General features: G+C 39.5%; 1 protein-coding gene and 1 pseudogene across 3 annotated transcripts in view; one reads left to right on the forward strand and one right to left on the reverse strand.

Annotated features, from left to right (window-relative positions):
- KAT2B (lysine acetyltransferase 2B) overlaps positions 1-21,342 on the forward strand; it is a 93,843-nt gene extending 72,501 nt beyond the window's left edge. For 2 of the 3 annotated variants that reach the window (XM_053669265.1, XM_037143981.2), the window contains 7 exons: positions 5,964-6,074; positions 8,583-8,726; positions 12,707-12,821; positions 15,171-15,207; positions 15,453-15,516; positions 15,615-15,699; positions 19,288-21,342. In XM_053669265.1, coding sequence (XP_053525240.1) covers positions 5,964-6,074; positions 8,583-8,726; positions 12,707-12,821; positions 15,171-15,207; positions 15,453-15,516; positions 15,615-15,699; positions 19,288-19,481 — 750 coding nt within the window. In that variant the 3' untranslated portion in view covers positions 19,482-21,342. The remainder of the gene's footprint in view (positions 1-5,963; positions 6,075-8,582; positions 8,727-12,706; positions 12,822-15,170; positions 15,208-15,452; positions 15,517-15,614; positions 15,700-19,287) is intronic. The other variant, XM_053669266.1, reaches the window with a different exon arrangement.
- LOC119048415 (uncharacterized) lies at positions 12,809-12,883 on the reverse strand (annotated as a pseudogene).
- Positions 21,343-26,179: the final 4,837 nt, after the last annotated feature.

A 26,179-nucleotide genomic window follows, 5' to 3' on the forward strand; every position in this document is an offset into this window, starting at 1 on the left:
ACTTAAGGAGAAAGAATGTGGTATTTCTCACGAATGCTACAGAGCTTGGGAAGGTCTCTGTGGGCCTCGTCCAGAGCAGGTCTGAAGTACAGTGCAGGGCTTTCTGAGAAGGGTCCTCTCACTGTGAGCGTCTGTATCTGAGAAGCATGAATGTTCCACATGTCCACAGGTGCAGTTCTACCGAGGCTTTGTTGGACCCTGGGACAGGGTGCAGGGACACTGTGCAGCCCCAGTGCTACTCAAGTATAGTCTATGGCAAGTGAAGGATGTTTGAAAATAAATGGTCACTGTTAACTTACACACACACACACACACACACACACACAGCTGGTGGCAGTGAACCCCCAGGAAGGGTATGGTGTGATGTGGATTAGGAAGATGATTTAGGCACCTTATACTTCCGAAAAAATTTCTTATTCCTTGGTCCCTAATTGGGGTGGGTGGGCAGGAACTAAAGAAATTCTATAATAAGGGAAGCTGTGAGAAATTTCAGTTTATGCCTGTATTTCAGAAGCATTCATGCTGGGTTTGGAATGTAATGTTTTTAGAGGGTGGGGTGTGTGTGTGTGTGTGTGTGTGTGTGTGTGTGTGTGTGTGTGAATAATTTACTTTCCCAATTATCCTTGGCATAGGTCCTTCCCTCCCCAGTAACTATGGCTGTTTTATTGGTGTCGCGGTCGGGACTCCTGTCTGCCTGGAATGAACTAGGCTCTCGAATGACAGGAAGAGCTCTGATCTAGAGGAGGCTATGTTCTACTCGGCCGCCCTTAGGAAAATGGAAGGAGGAAATGTGTCTTTAGAATATTACTCATTTGGTAGTTGTGGAACCCTAAAGAATATCATGTGAAATAATGTGGGTGGCGGGTGGTGGAAGGGCTGTTGAGAAAAATCGTGGGAAGGTCTGGGGCGGTGTTGGCCAGTGAAAAACAAAGTGCCACACAGATGTGAGCCATGCACGTGATTCTGCATATTCTAGTAGCCACATGAAAAGTAAAGCAAAATTTGCCTTGTAAATATACTTTATTTTATCCAGCATATTCAAAGTCTTGCCACTGCAAAGGTACGCAGTGTTATGAAGATTTACTAATGAGACATTCCACATTCTTTGTTTCGTACCAAGTCTCTGAAATAAAATGAATTTTACACCTACCGTTGGGCTCAACTTGGACTAGCCCCATTTCCAGTGCCTACTGTGTGCACATACGGCCCGCAGTTTCTGTATTGGACAGTGCAGGTTCAAAGCCATTGTTGCCTCATGCAGTGCCATTTACAGAAAACAAAAATAAGTCGCTGGAAGGAACTGTTCTCCGAGTGAGGACTGCAACTAGTTAGTGCTGTGGGTACTTTTGCTTTCGTAACAGCTTGACTCTGGTTGTGGGGCCAGTTGTAGCCACTGAGATGATTTATCTCACAAAGCACAAATGGGGCTTTTTGCTGTTGACTCATAGTACTGAGCATGAAAGGGGAGAATTCATTAATCTTATATTCGTATTTCTGACTGGAAAGGTGAGGTCCCCCAGATTTGCTTGAAACAGACCTCTGGTTCTTTTTCAAGGGATTCTGACAGTGTGTCTTTAGATGGGGCTGTTGTTGTGTTGATCACTTTCTTTGTTTCCCTCTCGCCAAAGGGGGAAACAATTCCAAATGCCCAGAGTTTTAGAACTTATTTCAAAGGAAAATTTTGCTTGGCTTTTCATAGGGAGAGGAGCTGGAAAATATGTCCTTGGTTTATAATTTCAGAAAAAAGATGGCATAATTTTCATTTTCAAAGAAAGCTACACCAAGCACCTTGTTTGGAAAGGTTGATTAAGGTTGACTTGGACACTTTCAGGGTTACCAGAGAGAAACTATAAAGGTATTTAATATGAATTGGACACTTTGTCTTATTACTCTCCAGAAGGGTACTTTATTTTTTTTTCCCAAACCATGTAATTTTCTAAAGACTGAAAGGAACGTGGCCAAACATCACAAACCCAGTAGGAAGAACTAGAAAAAAAGTCACTTTTTCTAAGTGACTTATAACAGTAGTTTTAGAAAATAAAAATTATTCTTTCAAAACTGAGTGGAATGGATGAGTTTGTTGGAAGCCAGTGCTTGGTAACTCCTGTTTGTGAAAACAGTGTTAATAAGTAGTTTTAAATTTTTACTTAATATATTAAAAGTCTTGGCTACATTTGGACTTCGTATGCACTCATTCTGGAGTATCGCACTCACCGCCAAATTTCTGTGAATGCTTTAAGCAGGATTTGTTTGTGAATTTAACACAAGGTAATATTCAAGAATTTGCTTTGAGTTCCTCATCTGGTTTGAGAATGTCTTGTCAACTAAGAACTATTTGGATTTGGTGTTCTATGACTGTGCCTCTTTGGAGTTGTATACCTAATACTTACCTACCGTAAAGAATACTTAAATAAACACTGAAGTTGCCAGACAGATTTGGGAAGGGATCCTTTTGGTGGCAGAAATAAAGACATACAAACAAGCATAATTGTGGGGTAAAAATCTAAACATTGGCTTGTAATCGCATCTTGTTGTCAGTGCCTCTTTGACCAAAGAAATATTTAAGCTGCCACTCTTGCCAGTCACAGTGCTAGACTCAGTGCAGATTCAAGTGAGAGGACACAGCCCTGCTCACAGGCAACTTGGCGGATGGGAAGAACTTTTGGAGAGGTGACAGATTAGTGGCCACTGATGAAAAATATCTCATGTAGGTTTTGGGTGGCTGTTTAGAAAAGAATCATATTGTTGTTCTTGAGTGAACTCCCTGGAGAAGGGGAGGAAATTTATGATGCTTACGAGATAGAGGCGTATGAGGCAAAGGCCTCACTCTCTCCCACCAGCTAAACCTGTGTTACAGTAAATCCCATCAGAAAACACATTTCCCACTCATCGCTGGGATATGACTCAGCTCCCTCCATGTAGCCAACCCTTCTTTTGCCTCCAGTTTTTTTCATGTTTCTTTAAAGATAATTTAAAATGACATGGGTCATATACAGATACACTATCAGATAAAACGAAAACCCCACTGCCCCTCCCAGTCCCTGCCATCCTGCTGTTGTCAGGTGGGTGTGCGTCCCGTGTGCAAGAGGCAACTGTGTGCTTTGTCGCCGCCGTTTGCATCAGTGAAATCTACACTGTACATACTTTAAAAAGCTTTCCATGGTTTCTAGGGATCCTTCAACTTCAGTGCTATATGTAGTTATTTGAATTTATGTTAGGGCCAGTTAAAATGAAATAAAATTTAAAATTCAGTGTTTTCGTCCCTCAAGGACTCAATAGCCACATGTGACTGCTGGCTACCATGCAGACCGGAACGCTGCCATCACTGCAGAGCTGTCTGCTAAACAGCACTGACCCAGGGCTGCTCTGTTCTCTATTCCTAGTATAGAGAATTTCACAATGCAGATGCATCGTCATTCGTGTGATCCTTTTCCTATTCACAACATTTATCTTTTTTTCTGTCATAAATAAATGCTCTGTTTGGAAATGGTTCTCTAGACATTGAGAAGTAGAATGGCTGCATGAATGAACACGGCCACTCTAATGAAAAAATTATTTCCAGATTCCCCTTTTCAGCGGATTTACCAATTTACATTTCCACTAGTGGTGTTGGAGAGTACCATGTCCCCCTCTCCTTACTAACACTGGGTACCATCACCCTTAAAGATATTTGCAGGGTGTCGAGTGCAATACTGCTTCTTCTGATAGAGTGTTGTGATTACTATTGGGGTCACACATCATTTTTATATTTGTCCGTAGTAGTTATTGCTGGCTCCTTTCCTTTGAGAATTTTTTAAGGTTGTCTCTCTTTTTTTGGTATTGCTCCTATAGATATATACACATTCTTGATATGACATCTTTATATGTTACAACTATACCTTTCCCATTTGTCATTTGCGTTTTCTATGGGGTATCTTAAGTTGCTTAGGATAATTTTAAAAGTTGAAGTGGTCTACTGAATAGTTAGTCCTTTCTTGTATGTTTTTGCATTTTATATTTTCTTTAAGAAGCTGTTTTGTACCTCCAGGTTATAAACCCATTTTTCTATCTTTTGCATAGGCTTCTTTTTCCTTATATTTAGATTTCCAGTCCATCTTCTTACCTTGTTGTCCATTTGACCTCCTCTTTTAATGCCTACCTTAAACTTCTTTTTTACCTTCTATATCCTCTTCCTTCTTTTCCTTAATTATCTTATACCCTTTTCCTCTATGATGGGTACAAATACATCACTCTGTATCAATGCTGTGCAATAGAAATATATCGTGAGCCTCAAATCCAAGTCACATATGTAATTTTAAAATTTCTAGTATTGCTTCGGCTGGTGTGACTTGGTGGATTGAGTGCAGGGCTGTGAGCCCGGTTCAATTCCCAGTCAGGGCACACGCCTGGGCTGCAGGCCAGGTCCCCAGCAGAGGGCACGTGAGAGGCAACCACACATTGATGTTTCTCTCCCTACCTTTTTCCCATCCTTTCCCTCTTGTCTAAAAATAAAAAAGAATTTTTTCTAGTATCCATATTTTTTAAAAGTAAAATTAAATGGGTGAAATTAATTTTTACATTTTATGTATAACTTGATATGACCAAAATGTTGTCATTTCAACATATAATAAATAGAAATGGTTATTAATGAGAATTTATTTCCCGATGAGTATTTTATACTCTGATACATGTCCTTTTGGACTAGTCACATTTCAGTTGCTTGAAAGCCACTCGTGGCTAGTAGCTACCATACTGAACAGTGCAGGTCTGTACTATAATTACATGTGTATGTCATTATCTTCCCCATTCAACTATCTTCTCCTCAAGGAGAGAGTTATTTCATTCATTATTTTATTCGAGTTTTATCCAGACTCACAGTGTGTCAGTATTGTGATATGTTTGGGAAAAGCTAGGACATGCTTAGGTGACATCAATGGAAGAAGAATTTCCAGAAGAGGGAGACAGACCTCTAGCCTCACATGCTATCGATAGAACATTAGACCAAATAAATAACAGAGATCCTTCTCAACTGGAGGTACCGCAGTTCCATGGGGTCACACCTTATAACCACCTCAGAGTTCTTCAGAAAAGTGTGTCACCGAACCCTAAATATTTACTGATTTTTCAGACTCTGAGACACACCTAGGTTTTAGAGGAGAACAATAGGAAAAAATTTTTGAAGCAAAGAATGTGGTAAAAAAAAGTGCATCTCATAGTCTGAAAAATACGGTATTTGTGTCTGGGTGCTCGAATTTACTTTCACCTCTTTTTATAAGGCTCTAAACAGTCACTTTAAATTTATAGACTTTCTCTAAGCTTTATACATCACTGAAAAACCTGGTAATTGCATTTCGTTTTTCGTATTTTAATTGTTAATTTACTCCACATTTTTCACTTACATTAGTTCCTTCCTAATGTCTTCTGGGCCCCTCAGAAGTCTGGGCTTCTCAGACCTCATTTGGAAAGGCTGGATGAGACCGAGCTGAAAATCCCACATATGTGATGTTGCAGTTGATGAATTGATTTGTAGAATTACAGGGAACACTTGGGGTAGTTAACGCTCCGGTAAAGAGATCACACTTTGTATTCACATTGCTCCTTGCATCTCAGGTTCTTACATATTGTGAAGATAAGTAGACATTCATAATGCATATTTACTCCCAAAACTTCTTTATTAATAATATTCAGCAAGTAATCTTTAGATTTGAACTGGCAGTTGGTAGCCTTCATGTAGTTATTTCTCAAAGAACCAGAAACTTGTATTTCTAAGTGATTCTATCTCAATTCAAGGATTTTGAATGTTTTGGCTTTTAGTTCATTTCAAAGTTCAGAAATATAAGACAGGGTATTAGTATTATATTGGTAAAATCAGTATCAAAGTCCAAATTCCTAAACTTGCCAATATTTCCTGCTGAATTTATACGACTTATTTTTTTTTCCCTTCAGAACCTAACATATTTGTCTGTATACTCATTTCCACATAGGGCTATGGGACGCACCTGATGAATCATTTGAAAGAATTTCATATAAAACATGACATCCTGAACTTCCTCACATATGCTGATGAATATGCAATTGGATATTTCAAGAAACAGGTAAGTTTTTCACTGCGCAACACTATCTGTCATTCTTTTTTTTAAATATGCACGCAGGTAGCCTTCCTTCAAATGAGTCCCCCTCCCCTCAGTGTATTCTACTCATAAGAAGGACATAACATTTACCTTGTACGCCCCAAGCCAGAGGTACGCTCCAGACTGGATTAGGGGGTCGGACCCACACATAGGAAGGTAACTATTTGCTGAGCGAGTGAATGTTGTCTGCAAGGGAAGTATGATATTGCATCCTGCCATTCTCAGTTATGGAATCTGCAGTCTAAGGAGCAATTTTTCTGGGTGAGTCGTGTTCTCCATGTACAAGGGAAACAGATTCAGCCTGTGCAAAGACTCTCTCTACCACAGGGAGGAAACTCTCATGTTTAGAAGTAAGCTCCAGAGAGCTGTTGGTCTGCACTCGTAGGGGTGTCCAACCTTTTGGGGTCTCTGGGCCACACTGGAAGAAGAAGCATCGTCTTGGGGCACACATTAAATACATTGCAACATACAATTACAAAAAAGTCACATAATGGTTTAAGTAGATTTACGGTTTTGTGTTGAGCCGTGTTCTCAGCCATCCCGCGCCCCAGGCGGCCTGTGGGTGGCAGGCTGGGGAACGAACTGCCATCTCAGTCCTTTCTCATCAGAAGTTTTCCACTTGGCTTTTTAAGGGCTATTCTTTTTGCATGTTTATTTTTACAGTGCTGTATAGTTCCTATACATTTTCCACTTAATCTGACTACAAAAGTAATGTCTAGTTACTGTAGAAATTTTAGAAGAGGAAAATTGCTCGCAATTCTACCACTCAGGGAAAGTTAATATGAATTGCTAATGTTTTGATATATACCCTTCTGATATTTTTTTCTGTGTGTGTTTGTGAACGTATGCGTATATATCAATATAAAAATTGGTTAATAGTGTCATTTAATTATTTACCTTTTTACTTAATGTATTCTGATTATTTTCATATAGTCCTCTGAGATTTTGTTGTATAAGTAGAAAATAGTTTATTAAACCAATAACACCTTTTGGGACATTTAGGTGTTTTGTGTATATCAGTGTGGCTGTGTGTGTATGTGTGGTAGTGTGTGTGTGTGTGTGTGTGCATTACCCTCATCTATGGTAATTTGCCTTGAATAAATGTCTAGAAGCAAAGCTGCTTCCAGACATATTTAAGGTTTTGTTATGCATTGCTAAATACTGGAACAGTTTCTGTTCTTGTCAGCAATATAGGAGAGGGCTCAGGAAATTTGTTGATAATTGGAAAGTAGGTTTTTTACCCCTGTCCTTGGTAACAAATTGTATATGTTTGCATTTATTTAGTCATTGTGAGGTTTGACTTGTTTTTCCTTGTTCATTGACCCTTTGTATTAAATATTTTTGAATTGCCAATTAATTCATTGGATTTTGCCTTTTTCCTATTAAAATATTTCATTTTACATTGCTTTATGAAAACTCTTTGCATTTACCGATATTAACCTTTTATCTAATGATTTCCCCCCATTTGTCATGTTTCAACATTGTTTATGGCTTTTTTTAAATGTACAGGATTTTAAAGATTTTTATTACATGAAGTCTGTTCACTTTTCCTTAAAAAAATATAGGTCCTTATGGGACTAGAAAGCTTTCCCTCTTCCGGTGTTAGATAATTCGTCACCTGTATGTTTTTTTCCTCATTCTGTGGGACGTGCATATGGCTTTTATCCTCATGCTCACCTGACAACTCAGTGGGATTGTGTCATGAGTGTGCTTGAGCATCAGCTTTCCTAGGTTGTAGGCACATTGCAAAGTGTGAAGTTGCAGCCCTGATTCTTGAATGACTTGCCTGTAGTCTTGTTTGAGGGAGATGGCAATAATTGCTTGGAAAGTGTTTGCTGAAAGAGTCGGCAGGAAACTGCTGGTGATAGTTCTGAAGTCTGTGGAATTTTCTGCCAAAAACTGAAATAGGCACTGTAAGGAAAATTATGTTTATATTATAAATATATGAATATATCCCCTGTGGCATGATGTTATTACAGCTTAAAGTATGTAAATGAATAGATGGTAAAGCATTTATGTCTGAAAACAGCCATGCATTGTGATGGTCTGGCAGTTTTTTGCCTGTAAAGTTGGGGTTTCATTTTTCTCAACATCAGGGTTTTACTAGGTGTGCTTTTTGACAAGCTTTTCTTTCAGACGTCAGTTCAATGTTAATTATGGATTTGTTGAGAACCCTGGGGGGGGCCTCTATTCCATTTTGGGAGTATTTGTGCAATTTAATGCAAATGGAAACCTTATTTTTACTTAATAGCTGTTTCTGTTAACAAACCACTTTTTAATAATATTGTTATGTTTTTACTATGACTAATTTTTTTACATGGTCTTGCTTCCTGTTTGCACATTTGATTTTTGATGTTTTTAAAGTTCATGAAGCGTATCTTGGTGCTGAGCACTGTACCTAGCACATAGTTAGCACTCAACAGATATATTTTATACATAAGACCCATATGAATGAATTTATTTGCTTTGTAGGGTTTCTCCAAAGAAATTAAAATACCTAAAACCAAATATGTTGGCTACATCAAGGATTATGAAGGAGCCACTCTAATGGGCTGTGAGCTGAATCCACAGATTCCATACACAGAATTTTCTGTCATCATCAAGAAGCAGAAGGAGGTAAGCGTGTGACTGACTGACTCTTGTTCCTCTAATCAGGCCCGTCTCAGCTCTGTGTGTGTGGATTTACTGGGTGTCATAATCTCAGTTTGCTATGGTTTCTCTAGATTTTTTCTTGGAAGCTGTCCTTGGTCCGTCTCCTCTCAGGGTCACCGTTCCTGAGAGGGTCAACAACTTCTTAAATTGGTGTAAAAGTGCAAACTTGTAAAATCTGATGAGTCAACTTCACCTTCAAGGCCTTTTACATTCTGGTCTCAAGCATCCTTCCCAAACTTACCTCTTTAGTTTCTTTTCTAAACCGGTCTCCAGAGGCTACTATTGATGCTTTAACTCTCTTGCTTGGTGCCTTCATCCCTTGCCCACCTCCCTCTCCTAACCCACACACAGACTGAACCACTTCAGGCTGTGTTCCAGCTCCTCCTGGGAACTTCCCCAGCACTAGTTTGAGCCACCCATTGGAACTGCAGTTATTCGTCATCTTACTTAGGCATTTGAGTTAGCATTGTATTAGCCTCTCCTTTTACGAGGTTGCAAGGTCTGAAGGCTACACATCTAGGTATTAAGAGATTTGTTATCTAATATTGGGGTAGAGTCTTACACATCTGAACTGAAAGAGAAGCATAAAGAGAAAGCTTGATAGACTTGAGTACACAGCACTTTTACATTTCTCTAAGATGGGGGAAAAACACAAAAAGAGTATTTATTAATAAATAAGTAAACTTTGTGTGTTAAGCCCAGGATCACCTCGTTGCTCGAAGCTCAAAAACGTGGAGTTTGCAGCTGTGTGTCATTCCACACAATTCCACTTTACACTTCTGTTATTCATTCTAGCACACTTTTCTCCAAAGGTAACTTCCACAAGTTCTTCTATCTTAAATCTTTTTTCCTCATTTTTACTAATGTCCTTTAAACTCAGTTCTTAGTTATTTGTCAGACATCGATATAACTGACATTTGTGTACAGTGTCTGGTGCATAGTAGCTGCTCAATAAGTATTTTCCTTTTACTCCAAGTGGTTCAAATTCATGGTTGGGTTTTTTTTTTTTTTTTGCTTCTTATGGAGGTGAGCAAAAGGTTTTTATTTTATTTTTTTAAGTTAGAAAATAAAAACAACCTTTTGCTGTTGTTTGGTGAAAATGTCAGCCTCAGAGAGAATTCCAAATAGAGTACTTGGAGAGTTAATAAAAGCACAGCAGGCGCCTGTCTCTGTCTCTCTCTGAAGAGCTAGCTTTCTTCATTGTTCTCTTTGGGGCTTAATGAGCAGGTCTGAATTCAGCAGCTCATTGTTAGCCTTAGAGGCTGCTGGCCAACTAAAGCCATCAGGACGCTGTCAGCTGCTCATTCCTCACTCCTCCTCCCAGCAGCCCAATTCACTCCGCAGTGGAGGCAGGATTCCCCTGGCGGGGTCTGCAGATTCCCATAGTCCAGATCTGTTGGCTCGTCCCCTCCGAAGGGGAAAACCATAAACACAGAGCTAACAAAAGCAGTCAGCGTTTCAAAAGACAACACTCCTTCCCCCGTGTTCTTTTTCCTTTCCCAGAAAGGATCTTGTTTCCATCTCTCCTCACCTTCTTTGTCACCAGCCTTCTCTAACATACACCAATGAATGGATGATGCAAGCTTGGAGCTCTCACCTAGTTCTTTTAAAAGAGATCTGAACTCACCAAAATAAAATACTTGGATTCACGTAGTACCTTCTTCTACTGAATTCAAATGATTTTTGCAAGTATCTTTTATTTTAACTTTGAAATCCCCCCTGAGGAAGGCGGGGACTAGTGGTGGTGAGGAACAAACGGTAAATCTACGGAGGACTTTCCTAGCCCCTGAAAGCCTAGAGAGCAAGGGTCGGTTGTGGTTGTGGTTAGAGCGGTTGGACAGGTAGTGCAGAGTGGAGAGCTGAGTACTCCTTTGTGAGTGTTGACTCTAGGGGAGTGGTAGGCTCCCCAGGGGCCGAGTGTCATCTGAGATGGCTGTGGGGGAGATGTGCCTTAAACTCAGCAGCCAGCTGGGGAATTAGCATGCAGAAAGACTCAGAGTCAAAGTAGATTCATGGGCTCCTGAATAACTAGGGCCATAGATGGGTGGGTGGGTAATGAAAGCCACTGTTTGAGAAAGTGCGACTAGGCTGTGAGCAGGCAGAGTTGGCTCTGTGTGTGTGTGTGTGTGTGTGTGTGTGTGTGTGTGTGTGTGTGTGAATGTGTGAGCAGGCTTGGGGGGGGGGGAGAGAAACTTCTTCAATCTTAATTTCTGTGTGTGACTACAAGGGATTGATTGGGTTTGGAGGAGCCAAAGGCAGCGTGAGAAGGAATGAGATTTTTTTGTAAGAAGACATGTTAAGACTTGGCGACATTACAGATGGGGAGGTCTTCCTCCAGTTTTCCTTTTGGGAAGATTAAAACTGACAGCAAAGGAAGGAGAGATGGATTTGAGGAGAGAAAGATGAGAACATGGTAGAATTGAAGACGTTTTCTAGGGAGGTGAAGAGGCTAGAACAGAAAGTGTGTCCTTTCTCCAAAGTGATTTTTGGAGGCACAGCAAGATTAGGAGGCCTCCCTTCCCATTACCAGTCACCCACCAGGAGCCCACACCTTCCAGGTGCCGTGTGAAGGGTGTGGAGACCACCTCATAGGTTGTCATGTCGGAGAATCCCTTGCTAAGGAGAAAATGCATTTCAAAGTGTATTTTCTGAAGGCATTCACTTAAGAGATTGCCATTGGGAGTTTTTTTCCAAAAACATTTGCACTTAGTAATAAATGAGGGGAGAGCACCCATCCAGACCTGTGCTGTCCAAAGTGGCAGCTACTAGCCACGTGTGGCTACTGAGAACTTGATACAGGGCTAGTCCAAATTGGGATGTACTGCGAGAGGAAATACACTCTAATTTCGAAGACCAAGCATGAGTAAAAGAAGGCAAACTATTGTGGTTTTCTTCTCTTGATTATCTGCTGCAGCGGTAATAATTTGGATATATTGGATTAAATAAAAATGTATTTTTAAAATCAGTTTTACCTATTCTTTTTTTTTTTTAAAATGTGGCTACAGAATATTTTATATTACACGAGGGGTGTTTGCATTATGCTCTGTTGGCTAGCACCAGACCAGGTTAACAGGAGTATGCTTTGACTAGTCCCAGGGTTTTATGCAGTTCCTTGTGTAATGGTTAGATTTATGAATTTAGGTTGCAGCAATTATCAGTGCTAAGTCTGAAATCAGGCAGCCCGGAACTGGACATTTTTGTTTACTCTTGTGAGTTCAGTTAATGACTGCTACTGTTTTATTTTTTTCTTTTCCAAAATTCAGTTATGATTTGGTTAATGTCAGGCTGGCGATTTTTTTTTTTTTGGTAATTAGAAATAATTAGCTTGATACATTAGGAATGACTTTGTAAAACAAATACCTCTCAAAATCGTCACATCATGATTGTGATGCCTTAACAGCCGACACTTTGGAGCTGCTATTTTTATGCAGAAAGCAAAGGTTGCCACTCAGGCCTTGAAAATTTGAGTGGTAAGGCGGTCCTCCCAGGCCCAGAAAGCCTCTCTGGGGCCTGTTCTCCTGCTTCTTTAGTCTGGAGGGAATGGTTCCTCGTCACGGTATGTAGAGAGGTTCTGACCCAGGCCTGACACAGATCTCCACTGCTTTTCCTGTAGCTCTGACAGAGATTCTGGGACAAGCTGGGCAAAATAATTAGCTCAACACTAAAGAGGACAGTGGGCCCTCGGGGCAGAGTGTTCTCTTCATATTGACGTTTTTGCTGGCCGGGGACAAGTACTCATAAAGATGGTTGTGTGGATGTACTAAGTAAGCATGGTTTAACAGAATGTTTTCTGGATTTACCTGTTCAATCGAATTCACCCCTTTCTCCCTTTTTGGTTCCTAAAGACTTCATTTTGTTAGGGAAACAGCTCCTTGGGTTGGCTGACTGAAGCTGTAGCTGCAGACTCCCCGCCACTGAACACAGTTTCTTCCTGTGCCTTACAGATCATCAAAAAGCTGATAGAAAGAAAGCAAGCCCAGATTCGAAAAGTCTACCCTGGACTTTCATGTTTTAAGGATGGAGTTCGACAGATTCCGATTGAAAGCATTCCTGGAATTAGTATGTATATAGATCTTCTTTTAGTAACAAACTATAGAAATGAGCCCTGAAAGTATAATCTTTTTATTTTTTATTTTTTATTATTTTTTATTTTTTAACTTCATTTTTATTGTTGACACTATTATACATACCCCATTCTCTCTCCCCTTTGCCCACCCCCACCCAGCCAGCCCTTACCCTCCCTTCCCTCTGGCCTTCACCATATTGTTGGCTGTATCCATGGGCTATGCATATATGCATATGTATTATTTTAAGAATGACATTTCTTGCCCTGGTTGCTGTGGCTCAGTGGATTGATTGAGTGCTGGCCTGTGAAGCAAAAGGTTGCTAGTTCGATTCCCAGTCAGGGCCCAAGCCTGGGTTGTGGGCCACATCCCCAGTAAGTTACATATGAGAGGCAACCACACATTGATGTTTCTTTTTCTCTCTTTCCCTTCCCCTCTGAAAATAAATAAAATCTTTTTTTTTTAAGATTAAAAAAAATTTTTATTTAGTTATTTTTCAAGTACAGTTTTTTTGTTTATTTCTCCCATCCCAGCCTCCCCTGCCCCTTGCTCCCCACCTCCCTCCCATTTCTGAAAGTATAGTCTTGATAGATCTTCACTGAAAAGCAGAATCTTCTGGTAATGCCATCAGCTGTGTTTGAAACTATTTCTAGAGTGCAGTACTTTAAAGAGCGTTTTGCTCAGCCCTTCTCCATCTGGGTTATTTCTAGTCTTTTAAGAAGCCAGCAAATGCTTTCCTTTGATATCCTTTCTCTACTTCCCTTTGTAAACAAACCAAAGAGTGCTTAGACGACCCCTTGTTGTAGCTGTTAATATCCATCATTGATTGAGAGCCTGCTGTTTGTAGCACAGTGCTAGGCACTGCCCGCAGGTGTCCTTGCAAGTAGGGGACTTCTGTTCTTACAGGCAGGGAAACTCTGTCTCGGAATGGTTAAGTTCTCTGACCTCACGTGGCAGGCGCATGGCCAGGAATTGTCAGAGTGAGACAGGCTGTTTCCTACTCCTTCATCATCTCGCTGTTCTCACCGTGTCTCATTGCTGCCATGGGTACAGTCTGTGTAGATCTGTGAACTTTCACATTTCTAGGAACAGTGGTTGAAAATCACATAATTTGTTTCCCTATTTCACACCAGTTTTCCAAAGGGTTCTTATCTGGGAGTATGTGAGCAGTGAGTTGTGTTGAGTTAAAACATACACAGTAGCTCTTTTAGTAGATGAAAAGCTATCAAATATCAGCACTTTTGTTTGGTTCAAGTCCAGGATCTTCGGGTATATGGAAGATTTATAAAGCAAAACAAAGTCAAACGAACTAAAATTCTCCAGAAGAGAACAAGACGTTATTTGTTTTTTTTCATGATATGTTTCATGTATGTGTCTTCTTTACAAAACCTACTCTGTAGGACATCTTGCTTTCATTGCCAGACCAGAATTTTACTTCCTCATATTATCCTGATTAATGTCATAAGAGCTACCACAACACTGAATGCCAGTTTGTGCCAGCCATCGTTCTGTGGGATAACATCACCTAATTTTTGGAATTCTGTTTTACAGATTGGTAAACTGAGAGCCAAAGGTTAAATAACTTATCTGGGGTAAAAATTGAAAAAAAGAAAAAAATTAGCTTTTAAAGAGAAAGCAAGAAATCAAATCCGAGTCTGCTGGACTCTGGAGTATGTTTTCTTTCTCCTACACTAAACCATCTCGCATTATAAGCAAGGTCTTTGCCAAATAAAATATAGACTAGGACAAAGTTTATTCTAACCTAAAATAGCAGCTTAACTCTTCACATGGTGATTGGCAAAAAAAAAAAAAAAAAAAGTGATGTTGAGTTTAAAAAAATACATGTGCTGCCCTGGCTGGTGTGGCTCAGTGGATTGAACATGGGCCTAACGAGTCACTGGTTCGATTCCCAGTTGGGGCACATGCCTGGGTTGCAGGCCGGGTCCCCAGCAGTGATTGTGTGAGTAGTACAGCCACACACTGATGTTTCTCTTCCTCTCTTTCTTCCTTCTTCCCGCTCTGTCTAAAAATAAATAAAATCTTAAAAAACATAAACAATATATGTGCCTACAGTACTGGACGTTATTATTTTTTACGCTTTTCTCTGAAAGGTTAAAGTTCCTTCTTTAAAAAACATTAACCTATAATAGGGCAGTGTTGTCAGTCTTGGGAATGTTTTGTACTGTTAGCTGTATTTGGAGGGAACTAACTGCAGTTAGTTTCAGTCTTTTCAGGAATAGACTGAGGCAGGGCTGTAATTTATTGCATTTCCAATAAGTGTTAACTGTTATTCTCTTTACTCAAAACAGTTCTCACTCAATCTTTAATTTTTGTTGACATATAGGAGAGACAGGCTGGAAACAGAGTGGAAAAGAGAAAAGGTAAGTGGGATGGGCGGGAGGCTATTAATGGAAGTGGTCCCCTCTCCCCTCCCAGCAACTTAGAGAAAATGGACAAACTGACCGTAGTCACCAGTATAAAACACTTGTTGGGTGTCAGTTTTCATAAAAAATTCAGGAATGAATTCAGTTTTAGGTTTTTGTAGAAATGAGCTGAATAGGAATCAACTGGCAAGAGGATAAAAAACTAATCATCGTTTCTCGTTGTTCACCCTTTTCCTTTCAAGTAAAGAGCCCAAAGACTCTGACCAGCTTTACAGCACGCTCAAGAGCATCCTCCAGCAGGTGAAGGTAGGTATTTTCTTTTCGGCCAGCCCATGCAAATGTTTTGAAACGATTTCCCACACAGAATTTCCATATGAGATACCTTGCTTTTTTCTTTACCCAAGAGCCATCAAAGCGCTTGGCCCTTCATGGAACCTGTGAAGAGAACAGAAGCTCCGGGATATTATGAAGTTATAAGGTTCCCCATGGGTAATGCCATTAACCTTTTCTAAGTATAGATTTAAAACTCTCTGGATAGTGGTGTGGGGGACAAATGGTCACTGAGGTTAATTGTAGTCTTCTGTAGTAGGGCAGGGTGTGAATGATGGGCAATGAGATTCCATGTACCTGGGGAAAGCAGTGATGTCAGAGCAGAATGACACAGGAGAGGTGGGTGCCTGTGTTTCTGAGACCTTCTGCAGCTGCCTGGGAGCCCACACACCAACAACACTAGGTGCAGAAAGCCCAGGTGGGGACTGCAGACAGCATGAGATGTGAAATGCTGACTGCTTGGACATAACTTTGCTTATACTCTACCTATGGGGTTGCAAATGGATAAGCATCAGCTTGTGCTCTTGACATATTGTGAGTCTGTTTAAGGATTTTTGAAGATAGTACAGAAGAAGTTAAATGAAGCTGCGTGACGGCTCTACTTCCAGAGGGAGAAATCCTAGTTAACGCAGTCCTTGATCTTTCATGCTCTTGGTGGATACTATTAATGTCCCTCCTTATACTCCTATTTTAAGCTTTGTCCCACATCCAAACCAACCAAACAAAAAAAACGCCATTAGATAGGTACTTAGTAGAATTTGCTGCCGCGCCTGCACCATGCTAAATTGAATGAATTGAGTGAATTAAGAATCCCCAAATTAAACCGATCTGGCATAGTGCAGATGACAGACAACTAGCTGAAAAAAAATTTTTTTCCGTCTGCTGTGTGACCATTTTGGGGAGAGAGCCCATGTGAGCCTGTGTCTTCTGTACCTTTCTACCTGTCATCTACTTCTGGTGCCAGAAAAGGATTCCAGTGTGAAAGAAGGAGCTCTATTAGCTCCCTGATAGCAAAGTCGCTTGTAGATGTTTTCTGTGGCATTCATTTTCACATGAACACTTGATATAATTGTGGTAGTGATTTCAGTAGTCTGTACTCCTTGAAGTAGACATACAGCCAAACGCTCTTCTTTCCCTTTTGTCTCTCTCTGCCTTGCTTCCGTGTATTTCGGCACATGAAAACCAAAGTGAGGGCTGACCGAGTCTAGAGTTCTGAAGGGAAGGGTGATTCGGGAATGAGTATTTCCCATGATGTAAAAAATGTGTTAAAATTCTTTATGTACACTTTAAAACCTAACTGACCTTTGCATCCTCCCTTCCTGGACCACGTCAACTTCTTTCGTGAAATCCTCACGGGAGGTCGTGTGCCTTTGGAGAGAATAGTTTTCTTTCGGCTGTGCACGTGCCCTCTGAAGACCTGCAGTGGTGGGTCCAGCAGGCTTGTCCGTCGTAGCCTGCTCACAGCCTGCTTTCTGGAAGTTGTTTGCTTGGTCCAGTCTGAGAAGGATGTGAGCTTCTCCACACTTGTGTGTGGAGCTGGATGCTTGGCAGGGGAAAATCGACCACACTGATTAAGACCAGTGGTGGGCAGGCTGAGGTGCGTGCTGGGCAAAGTCAGTTAAACCAGCACGTGGTGCTCTGTAGTGGGGCTGTAATAATTTTGCGGGGATGCCTTTAGGTGCTGGACAAAATATGTAGTTTTGTCCCCTAAGGTGGTTGTGTTTTTAAGAAGATAAGTCAATAATTTTACTCTTCCTCATTACCTTCTCTTGTCTCTTTACAAACACATTTCTTTCTCCTGTGCCTTAAAAAACTTTTCTTCCATATGAATGAGGTCTAACCTGTTTTATTTAGGGAACATTGTCAGAATAGTCTAGTTGAAATAGTCTAGCATGTCTTCTTAACCACACGTGGGTTGCGAGGCAGGATTTCCGATTTATCTAAGAATTCACAAGTTGGTGGCAGGGGGAAGAGTGAAAATAGAATGATTTAATGGTGTCTCCATATTTGGTATTACTGATGTTTGTCAGTAATACCAAATCCCCCTCTTTTTTAACTTTTGCTGTTTGGTCAACTGAAAGAATCTGAAAAGGCTAGAGGAAGAAAGATGTTGTCTCTCACTTTAGAATCCAGAGGAAATGTGTAGAATTGGTTTCAATTCTTCAGAAAGGCCCAAACACTTCTATGGTTCTTGTTTTGTTTCTGTTCTGTTTTAGGTTCTCCCCATCTCTTCTGACCCTCTCCCTTCCAAAAAATATGTTTGAAAGGCTTTTAGATGAACTCTTTTTGGTTAAGTTTCATTGTCTTCGTCCCCTTTTAGTTTTGGGGTTAAACGTCTCTTCTAAAACATTATATTTGGCAGGATATCTTCAGTGCTAGGTATTTAGGTGGAAGAAAGATAAATGTCCAATTTCACTAAGAGAAGCACAGCTCACTTGCTCTTCTGTTGTTAGATAAGAAGACATCTTCATCTGTTCATTGACACCCGGGTGAGACATTAGAGGAGTATTTACTGAGCCTTTGTGTGTCTTAACACTTTTTCACTTTTCTCTCTTTCCAAACTATTTTCATGAGAGAAGAAAGAAAATTGAAAGTCAAACTCTGGCCTAACTCTTTAGTTAGGTCAGGCTTTTGTCAAAGGAAATAAGAAAAAGCGGATATTTTTCCATTTTTTCTTTGTGTTCGATTTAGGATTTTGATGCAAATTAATTTCTTCCAGTTTGGGGATGTTGCACATAAATTTATTTGTCTTATTAAATGATTATCCCAATGTATTTGGCTATAAGTTTCTTTCCCTCTGGAAAATTTGATGATGATAGTGGGAATTGAGGTTATTGATATTCAGAAGTATTTCTTTAGTGATTTTGACTTATTTTTCCATCTATAGTTAATGGAGTTTTTAATTATAGAACCAAACTTAGAGACAGCTAGGGACCTATAAGTAGACAATGTTAATAAGTAGAAGATCTTGGCACCTTCTAATTTGCAGGGAATTCTTTAAATCAGTCCTGAGACTGAGCATTACAGGAGCCCCATTGTATTCTTGTAAGTTTAGATGAAACACTGTTCACTTGTAAAAATGATACAATTTAAAGCACGTAGATGTACTGGGAAATTCCTATTTTTTTTTTCACAATAGCCTCAGAAGGCTTATTTGCTTTAGAAAATAGATTACTAAGTAAAGTTTGTCATCATTCTTAAGTCATTTATAGAACATGAAAGGACATCCATTTGTACCATTTTACCTGCCAGGTTGCTGGTGCACTTGCAGGCGTGTTTCTGATCAGTTTCTCTACCTTAGTTCTCTGCAACAACGGAACAACTGGGACTGTGGTTAAAGAAACTCAGTCCGGTTGTTTTAAGTAATGAAATGATTCAATACAAGTGTTCCACCTGATTTAGTCTGTGTAGGTAAAGCCTCTTCTGTATGAATCAGAATGAATAGCTAACAGTACTTAATTCATATTTATCACTGCTAATCTACTACTTATCTTCTTGTACTGAATAAGGGATTGGACCAGATGATTAATAATGGTCCCTTCGGTGTTAAAATGCTGTGAATTTACACGAGCAAGAACACAAGATTTCAGAACTGTTTTCACTGATCATATGAATTTCTCTTATGCAAAGGCACTGGGGTGGTAAAAATGTAATTAAACTGATGGCACAGAGCTTTCAGTCTCACTTGTGTCAACTGACGTTCAAAAGAAGTCACGGTTGCTAATATATATATTTTTTTCTGTGCAGATCTGAAGACCATGAGTGAACGCCTCAAGAATAGGTACTATGTGTCTAAGAAATTATTCATGGCAGACTTACAGCGAGTCTTTACCAATTGCAAAGAGTATAACCCCCCTGAGAGTGAATACTACAAATGTGCCAACATCCTGGAGAAATTCTTCTTCAGTAAAATTAAGGAAGCTGGATTAATTGACAAGTGATTCCCCACCCCCCCCTGCTTCTTAGAAACTCATCGAGCAGTGTGCCTGAAGCAAGGTGGTTTAGTTTTACAAAGAATTGGACATAATGTGTTGAGGATACTTGTAAATGTAATAATTAGCACTTTTGAAAAACAAACAGAAACCTCCTCGTAGCTTTTCAGATACATATTTAAATTAGACTCATAGGACATTTTTATTTTATGAAATAGATTTTAATCTATTTACTACTATCAGTGTAAATTTTCTACGGCATGTCCATTAGGTGAATATTCAATAATAGATGATTGGGGGTTTCCTCAAAACCCGTATATGAGGAAATTGCACATCGTACCAAGATTTGGGGGAATCCAGAAAATTTCAGACCATGAATGTTTCCATTTTTTCTAATGGAATGTGAGAATTTATTTTTATTTTTTTCTGAAGGATTTTAAGGAAGGGATACATGATTAAAAGCCTGTAAAAGGTGAACTGTGGGATGTTTGAAGTCTCTCTGTAGACTTTTTCTCTATATATTTTAAAAACACTCATCTAGGTGAGGTGCTTTGAGCAGTTCTGAAAAATGCAGTTTCATAAAAGCAACTGCTTTGATTTCTAAGGAAGAAATTCTAAATAATGCAAACTTTTTTATAAGCATCGGGTTTTTAATAATTCTGTCTACCTACAAAAAAACTTGTGAGTGTATAACCACTATTTTAATAATTATTTTCTCTACACAAATGTGTAATATTATATTTGACTTTGCTTATGCAGGCCATAAGTTCCAAAAGGCAATTTCCTGGGCCACAAAAGCATACATTTGAAAACACTTGAAATTGAATCAATGTGCTTTAATAGGAAAAGAAGTATAATCTATATATGTACCAAATATGGTGAATACTTGTTCTAATAAATAAAATTTTTTTCCCTTTTCTATGATACACAACCACCCACTGATAACGTACATGTGGACATTTTTCCTTTTGCATCTTCAGATTGTGTATCTTCATTGTCTAAGTGGAATTAAATGACCACCAAGATTTGCTGTCAGTATTTCAAACACCTACATTGGTTTGTAGACCCCGGGTGATACCCCACTAAAATCCATCATACAACCTGATTAACCAGTCTCGGGATTCTGGTCCAGTGCTTGGATTTAGTTGCCCATTAACACTACATAGATGAGTGGAATACCTGCCACCCCAGCTCTGGGAGAACCAACTAATAGGAAACCATTGAAGGCCATCTTGATGGTCTTGACACTAATTTTTGTGACACAAATTTATAAACTGATTTTTGTAAAGAGCTAGGTTTTAACATGATGTTTTCTATTAGCGCAGATGAATTAAGACGATCACTTAAAGTCATTAAAAAAGAGTTGCCAGAGATAATCTGCATTAAGGAAAAAACTTTAAGTTGGAAGTATTGTTTTTAATATGTAAGAGATATTCAGAATGCTCAACATGAAAAATGCCTCAGCTTTTTTTAAGGATAAGAAACCACCTTGAGTGGCATCTAGATTTCTAATGAAGAATGATGATACAGTTTGGATTAAGTATCTTGGACTGGTTTGACACAGTGCTTGGTACTGGATCTGCCGAAGCACCTGTCCAGCTTGGTATCCTGTGAAAGTTTGTTATTTTCTGGGTAGACATTCTTATAGAGTATTGTCTTTAAAATCAGATTGTCTCTTCTATATTGAAAGCATTTTTATGTTTTCTAATTTAAAAATTAATATTTTCTTATAGATATTGTGCAATAAAGCTGAAGTAGGATGTGTGGTTTTTGCAAATGCTTTAACAGCTGATGAAATTTTACATTTGTAAAATTAATATATTGTACTGGTACAAAATAGTTTTAAATTATATTTTAAAAAGCTCTTGAATCTGGTGGTGTGTTTTCTTCTTCTGGTAGATTGATTTTTTAACAGGGTACGATCAGATGGATGGCCATTGACTGTATCCTTAATTCTTAGTCCTTAAGCATTTTGTCCACCATGTTTAGAACTGTTGCACTGGTGGGAAGTTTCATAAAAATCTATAGCCCATCAGTGAGAGATTTTCAAGAGGAGAGTCACTGAACTCTGTGTCTCTTGAGTTGTCCACTACATTTTGTCTACCGTCACTCATTAACCAGGGGAAAAAATCCAGCTAAAAGAGGGCTGTTGGTTTAGAAATTAATTCTTTTCCCAGTTTGTGTACTTTGCTCTTGTGAAATAGATGAATGAGCAGAGCGATAAAAACACAGCTGATTCCTGGGTTCTTCCATACGAGCTTCTCATGTTACTAAAAAATCTGCCTATAGGAAATATTACTATAATATCCTGTTGGGGTATGAGGGGACCCACCAAAGAGCACCCCTCTTCCCTTCTGAATTCTGAACTGAGAGTTCGAGCCTAAGGCATATACAATGGCCAAGATATCTTTATTAATGACAATATGTATATTGGAAAATATGATCTATATATCTGTGGAATATGGGCTAATAGTGAACCCCAGAATGTAAGAGATATTCTGAATGCTCACAATGAAAAAATGCCTCAGCTTTTTAAAGGATAAGAAACTATCTTGAATGGCATTTAGATTTCTAATGAACAATGATGATACCGTGTAGATTAAGTATCTTGGACTGGTTTGACACAGTGCTTTGTACTGGGTTTGCCAAAGCACCTGTCCAGCTTGGTACCCTGTGAAAGTTTATTTTCTGGGTAGACATTCCTACAGAGTATTGCCAGCAGCTCTACCACTGCCAACTCCCCCTGCCCCCAAAGGCATGGCCTTGACCATTAAGCCCAATCAATGCCCAGCCAAGAGCAATTGTGCTGTGTGAGGGCAGGCCAACTCCAAAGAGGCACAGGTGAGTAAGAACTAAAACAATCCAGTCTGGTGTCTCACTCTGGCTCACCAGGTAGGTAAGTCCCTCCCAGAAGGGGAATGAATCAGGGCCAGAGGGAAGCCGGGGGGGGGGGGGGGGGCGGGGGGCGATGGATGTCCTTCTATGGGAAAGTACATGTCTGGAATGGAGGTAAGTTTCTATCATCCCACCCCCATATAGTCAGTCATAGTAAGAAAAACCTCTGTCATTATTTTGATTATTCAACACAACTAAAAACTGTATTCATTAGGAAAAGTGAAAAGACTTTGAGGTTTTCACATTACTTGGACGTAAAATGTATAGTCCTGGAATCTAAGAAGTAAAATAGGATGAGACTGAGGCACTGTGCAGAGGTTAGTAATGGGTCGTCCCCTTGACGCTGACACTCTTCAGACCAGCCCTGAGTGCTTATTGAAGGGAGCCTAAGAGCTGCACGAGGAAAGGTACTGGGGGCAGCTCCGGGCCTTTTCCACATTGTTCTGCTCTGCCCCTTCACTAGCATTCTCCTTTTAGCAAAGTGAAAAACCCAAAGAAAAAGGGGCAAGCTAGTATGGAATTTCAAAAGTCAAAATGACTGGAAGAGGTAGTAATTAAGCTGACTTTTTTTCTTTCTTTCTTTCAAGATGCTTGCAACATATGTTTAGATTTCTTAACTATTCAAATATTTTTTTTTCCTGGCAGAAAAAAGTGAGTGTGTAGAGGGTGGTGGGTGGGGGCCAGGGAAAGTGGTGGCAGGGACTGAAATCAATGCCTCTATTTGAGTCTTAAGGCTGTTGGTGGAGTGGTGGTATTTACCCTCTCCTTTGGGTGCTATATTGGGTACCAGTGCTATTAATACAAGGTGGACATTGGCAGGGCAAAAAGTGTTAGTAATGAATGCCACAGTTGGGTAAAGAGATGAAAAGTGAACTTCAAGAAAAAAAGTAAGTAGAAGGTTTCCAGGTATATTTGGAGGAAGAGCTTAAATAAAGTAAAAAGAAGATGGTGAGGCAGTGAGAACGCTCCCGTGTCCTGAGAAGACCTCTAGGGTATGCTGCGTCTATTTATGCTTTGGATTCTCCACGGGAACATCTTTTTGTGTGTATGTGTGGAAAAGGGAAGCTGTTTGACAATAACAGAGTTGGAGATTTCCTTTAGGTTTATTAAAAAGCAGTATAATTTCAACAAAGCAGAGACAAGCAAGGAAAACAAGTTACCTTTCCTGCTCCCTCTATTATTGGGAAGTCTGATGATACTTGAACCTTGGCAGTTTAAAACTATGAGAAACAACGTACGTAATGTGTGTGTGTGCCTTGCCTGTCTATGCCAATTGAATATAACTAAAACTAAATAATGAAAACTTTTTAATCAAAGAAAACTCAAGGCACATATTGCTTCACTAGTCTGTCGAACATTTAAGGAAAAAGTAATATCCTACATAAACTCAGAAAAGAGGTATTTTCTCAGAAAACATTTTATGAGGCTCTTTTTATTACTTGAATCTAAAGCCAGGAAAAAACCAAAACAAAACCAGTCACTGAGGAAAGATAGGTGTAACCCATGAAAATAAAGACAAGGAATAATATTTGGAATATATAAAGAATCTGTATTAGAAAAATACATTCCAGTAGAAAAGTGGGCAGAAGATGTAACCATAGAATGAGAATGACCAATAAACGTGAATTCTCACAGTTAACTAATACATTTTTTAAGTAACTAAAACAAACTATTTCACACTCATTGGCTTGGCTAATTTTAATGTTCAATAACCCAAGGGGTAGTGGTGGGGAAACAAACTTAAATGGCTCTCAGGAGAGTGCTGGTAGTGCTGGGTCAGGAGAATGGGCACGGCCCCTTTAAGAGAGCCACTCCAGTCCTTGGCATCACCTCCACGGAAACTCACGTGTGCAAGGATGTAGAACGTTCACTGCAGCAATAATTTACAGTCATGAAAAAGGGGAAGTAAACCACCTGTCAAAAGGGTGTCTTATTTATCTATCAAAATACTGTACAACAATGAAAATAAGCTACATTTGCCAACAGGGATAAATTCTCAAAAATGTCGAGCTACCAGTTCCAGAAAGATATGTACGACATAATATTCATGTGAAATGTTAAAACACAAACCAATTCTTAATAGTCTATGGATAAGCGCTACAGCGAGAATACAGAAATATTAACAGAACAAAAACACCAAATTTAGAATAATGATTTTGAAGACAAAGGGAAGGATCAAAGCTAGATCAGAAACTGTCAGCAGAGAAAGATCTATAAAAGCAAAGTCAGCAAATGGTTTGGAGCTGGAGTTGGCAAACTTTTCCATTGAAAGGCTGGAGAAAATATATTTTAGGTTGCAGGCCAAAGAGGTGAAATCAAAGATTTTACATAAGTACTTCAGTAGGGTTCAAATTTAGTGGTTTTTAATCACCAAAATTGATAGTCATGATTTTTTCCCCCCCAACCATTTAAACACACAGAAAAAAACCACCCTGGCTGGGTAGCTTAGTTGATTGGAGTATAGTCCCATACACCAAAAGGTTGCAGGTTTGATTCCAGGTCAGGACACATAATTAGGTTGTAGGTTCAGTCCCTGAACTTACGGACTGAACCTAGAAGGTAATGGATTGATGTTTTTCCCCCCTTTCTCCCTCACTAAAACCAATAAACATTATCCTTGGGTGTGGATTAAAAACCAAAAACAAACTATTTAGCTTGCAGATTATACAGAAGCAGGCAGGGGGCGCTGTTTGGCCCCAAGGCTGAAGTGTGCCCCTGCTGGCCCAGAAGGGCGTTTTCCAATGTAACTTTCTCTGCTGGTGGTAGAGATGCTCCTGCATCTGCATCATCCCCAATATGGTAATCACGAGTCGTATGTGGCTGTTGAGCCTTTGAAATGTGGCCACTACAAAGGATAAATTAAATTTTAAGTTGTAAATTGTATTTAACCTTAAGGTAGTCATTCAAGAGTTTTTATGAATGTAAAGAACAGGTGTAAAGGGAATGGTTGAGTAAATAGTGGAAATAAAGAGATCGTGGTGGAAGAGTAAGACATGAATCAGTGAGGACTGATATTTGACAACAGGGACATCCCAATTTAATAGTAAAGTGCATGGCTTTGGAGGTCAGGAATAAAAAATTTGGGCTAATGAAAAGGATTTGGAGTGTGACTGATACAGAATGCAGAAAGATAGGAAGATACAGTCAAGAAAATTTGAGGTCAGGGTTGGAGGAGCTCCCTCAGTAAAACAGAAGTTGTTGATCATGGACCTGGAGGTCCCACAGTGGAGAGCTGAGAGAAGCATGAAGTTGAGAGTTTGGTGGGAGAGCTGGGAGCTTCATGGCGATGACTACAGAGAAAACCAAAGTGTGGGGAGAGAAATGTTCAAGAAGGATGAGAAAAGTGAGGGTGAGAATGTAATATGACTAGATACGTGTTCTTTGATGTTTAAAGACCAGAAGAAAAGCACAAGCACTACATTATGCAAATTTTATTGCTCTTTAAAAGTGGATAACTTACAGTGCTTTAAAGAGGTATATCAAGCAGTGGCTTCAAACTTGCAGAACTGAACTAATTCCCTCTCACTGGCTGATCAAAAATACAAAAAACAATCCTTGGCATTCATACATTTAACTTTTAGTTTTATGATTAAATAAGTAACTATCCTGAAAGTCCATGACATAATTTGTGATTTTACTGAAGTATCACTTTGAGCAATATACATCCAGAGCTTGGGGTACAGAGTTACTTACCTAGTCCCTCATCCTAAGCAACCATCAAATCTCTGGTCATGAGCTAATACACATTTTATCTGAAAAATTAAATATAATAATGGGATAAGTGAACCACAAACAATAGGTATAGCCTGCAG

Source organism: Artibeus jamaicensis, unplaced genomic scaffold (assembly GCF_021234435.1).
Source record: "Artibeus jamaicensis isolate MK-2021 breed Jamaican fruit bat unplaced genomic scaffold, CSHL_Jam_final contig_519, whole genome shotgun sequence".
In the NCBI taxonomy this organism is placed as follows: domain Eukaryota; kingdom Metazoa; phylum Chordata; class Mammalia; order Chiroptera; family Phyllostomidae; genus Artibeus; species Artibeus jamaicensis.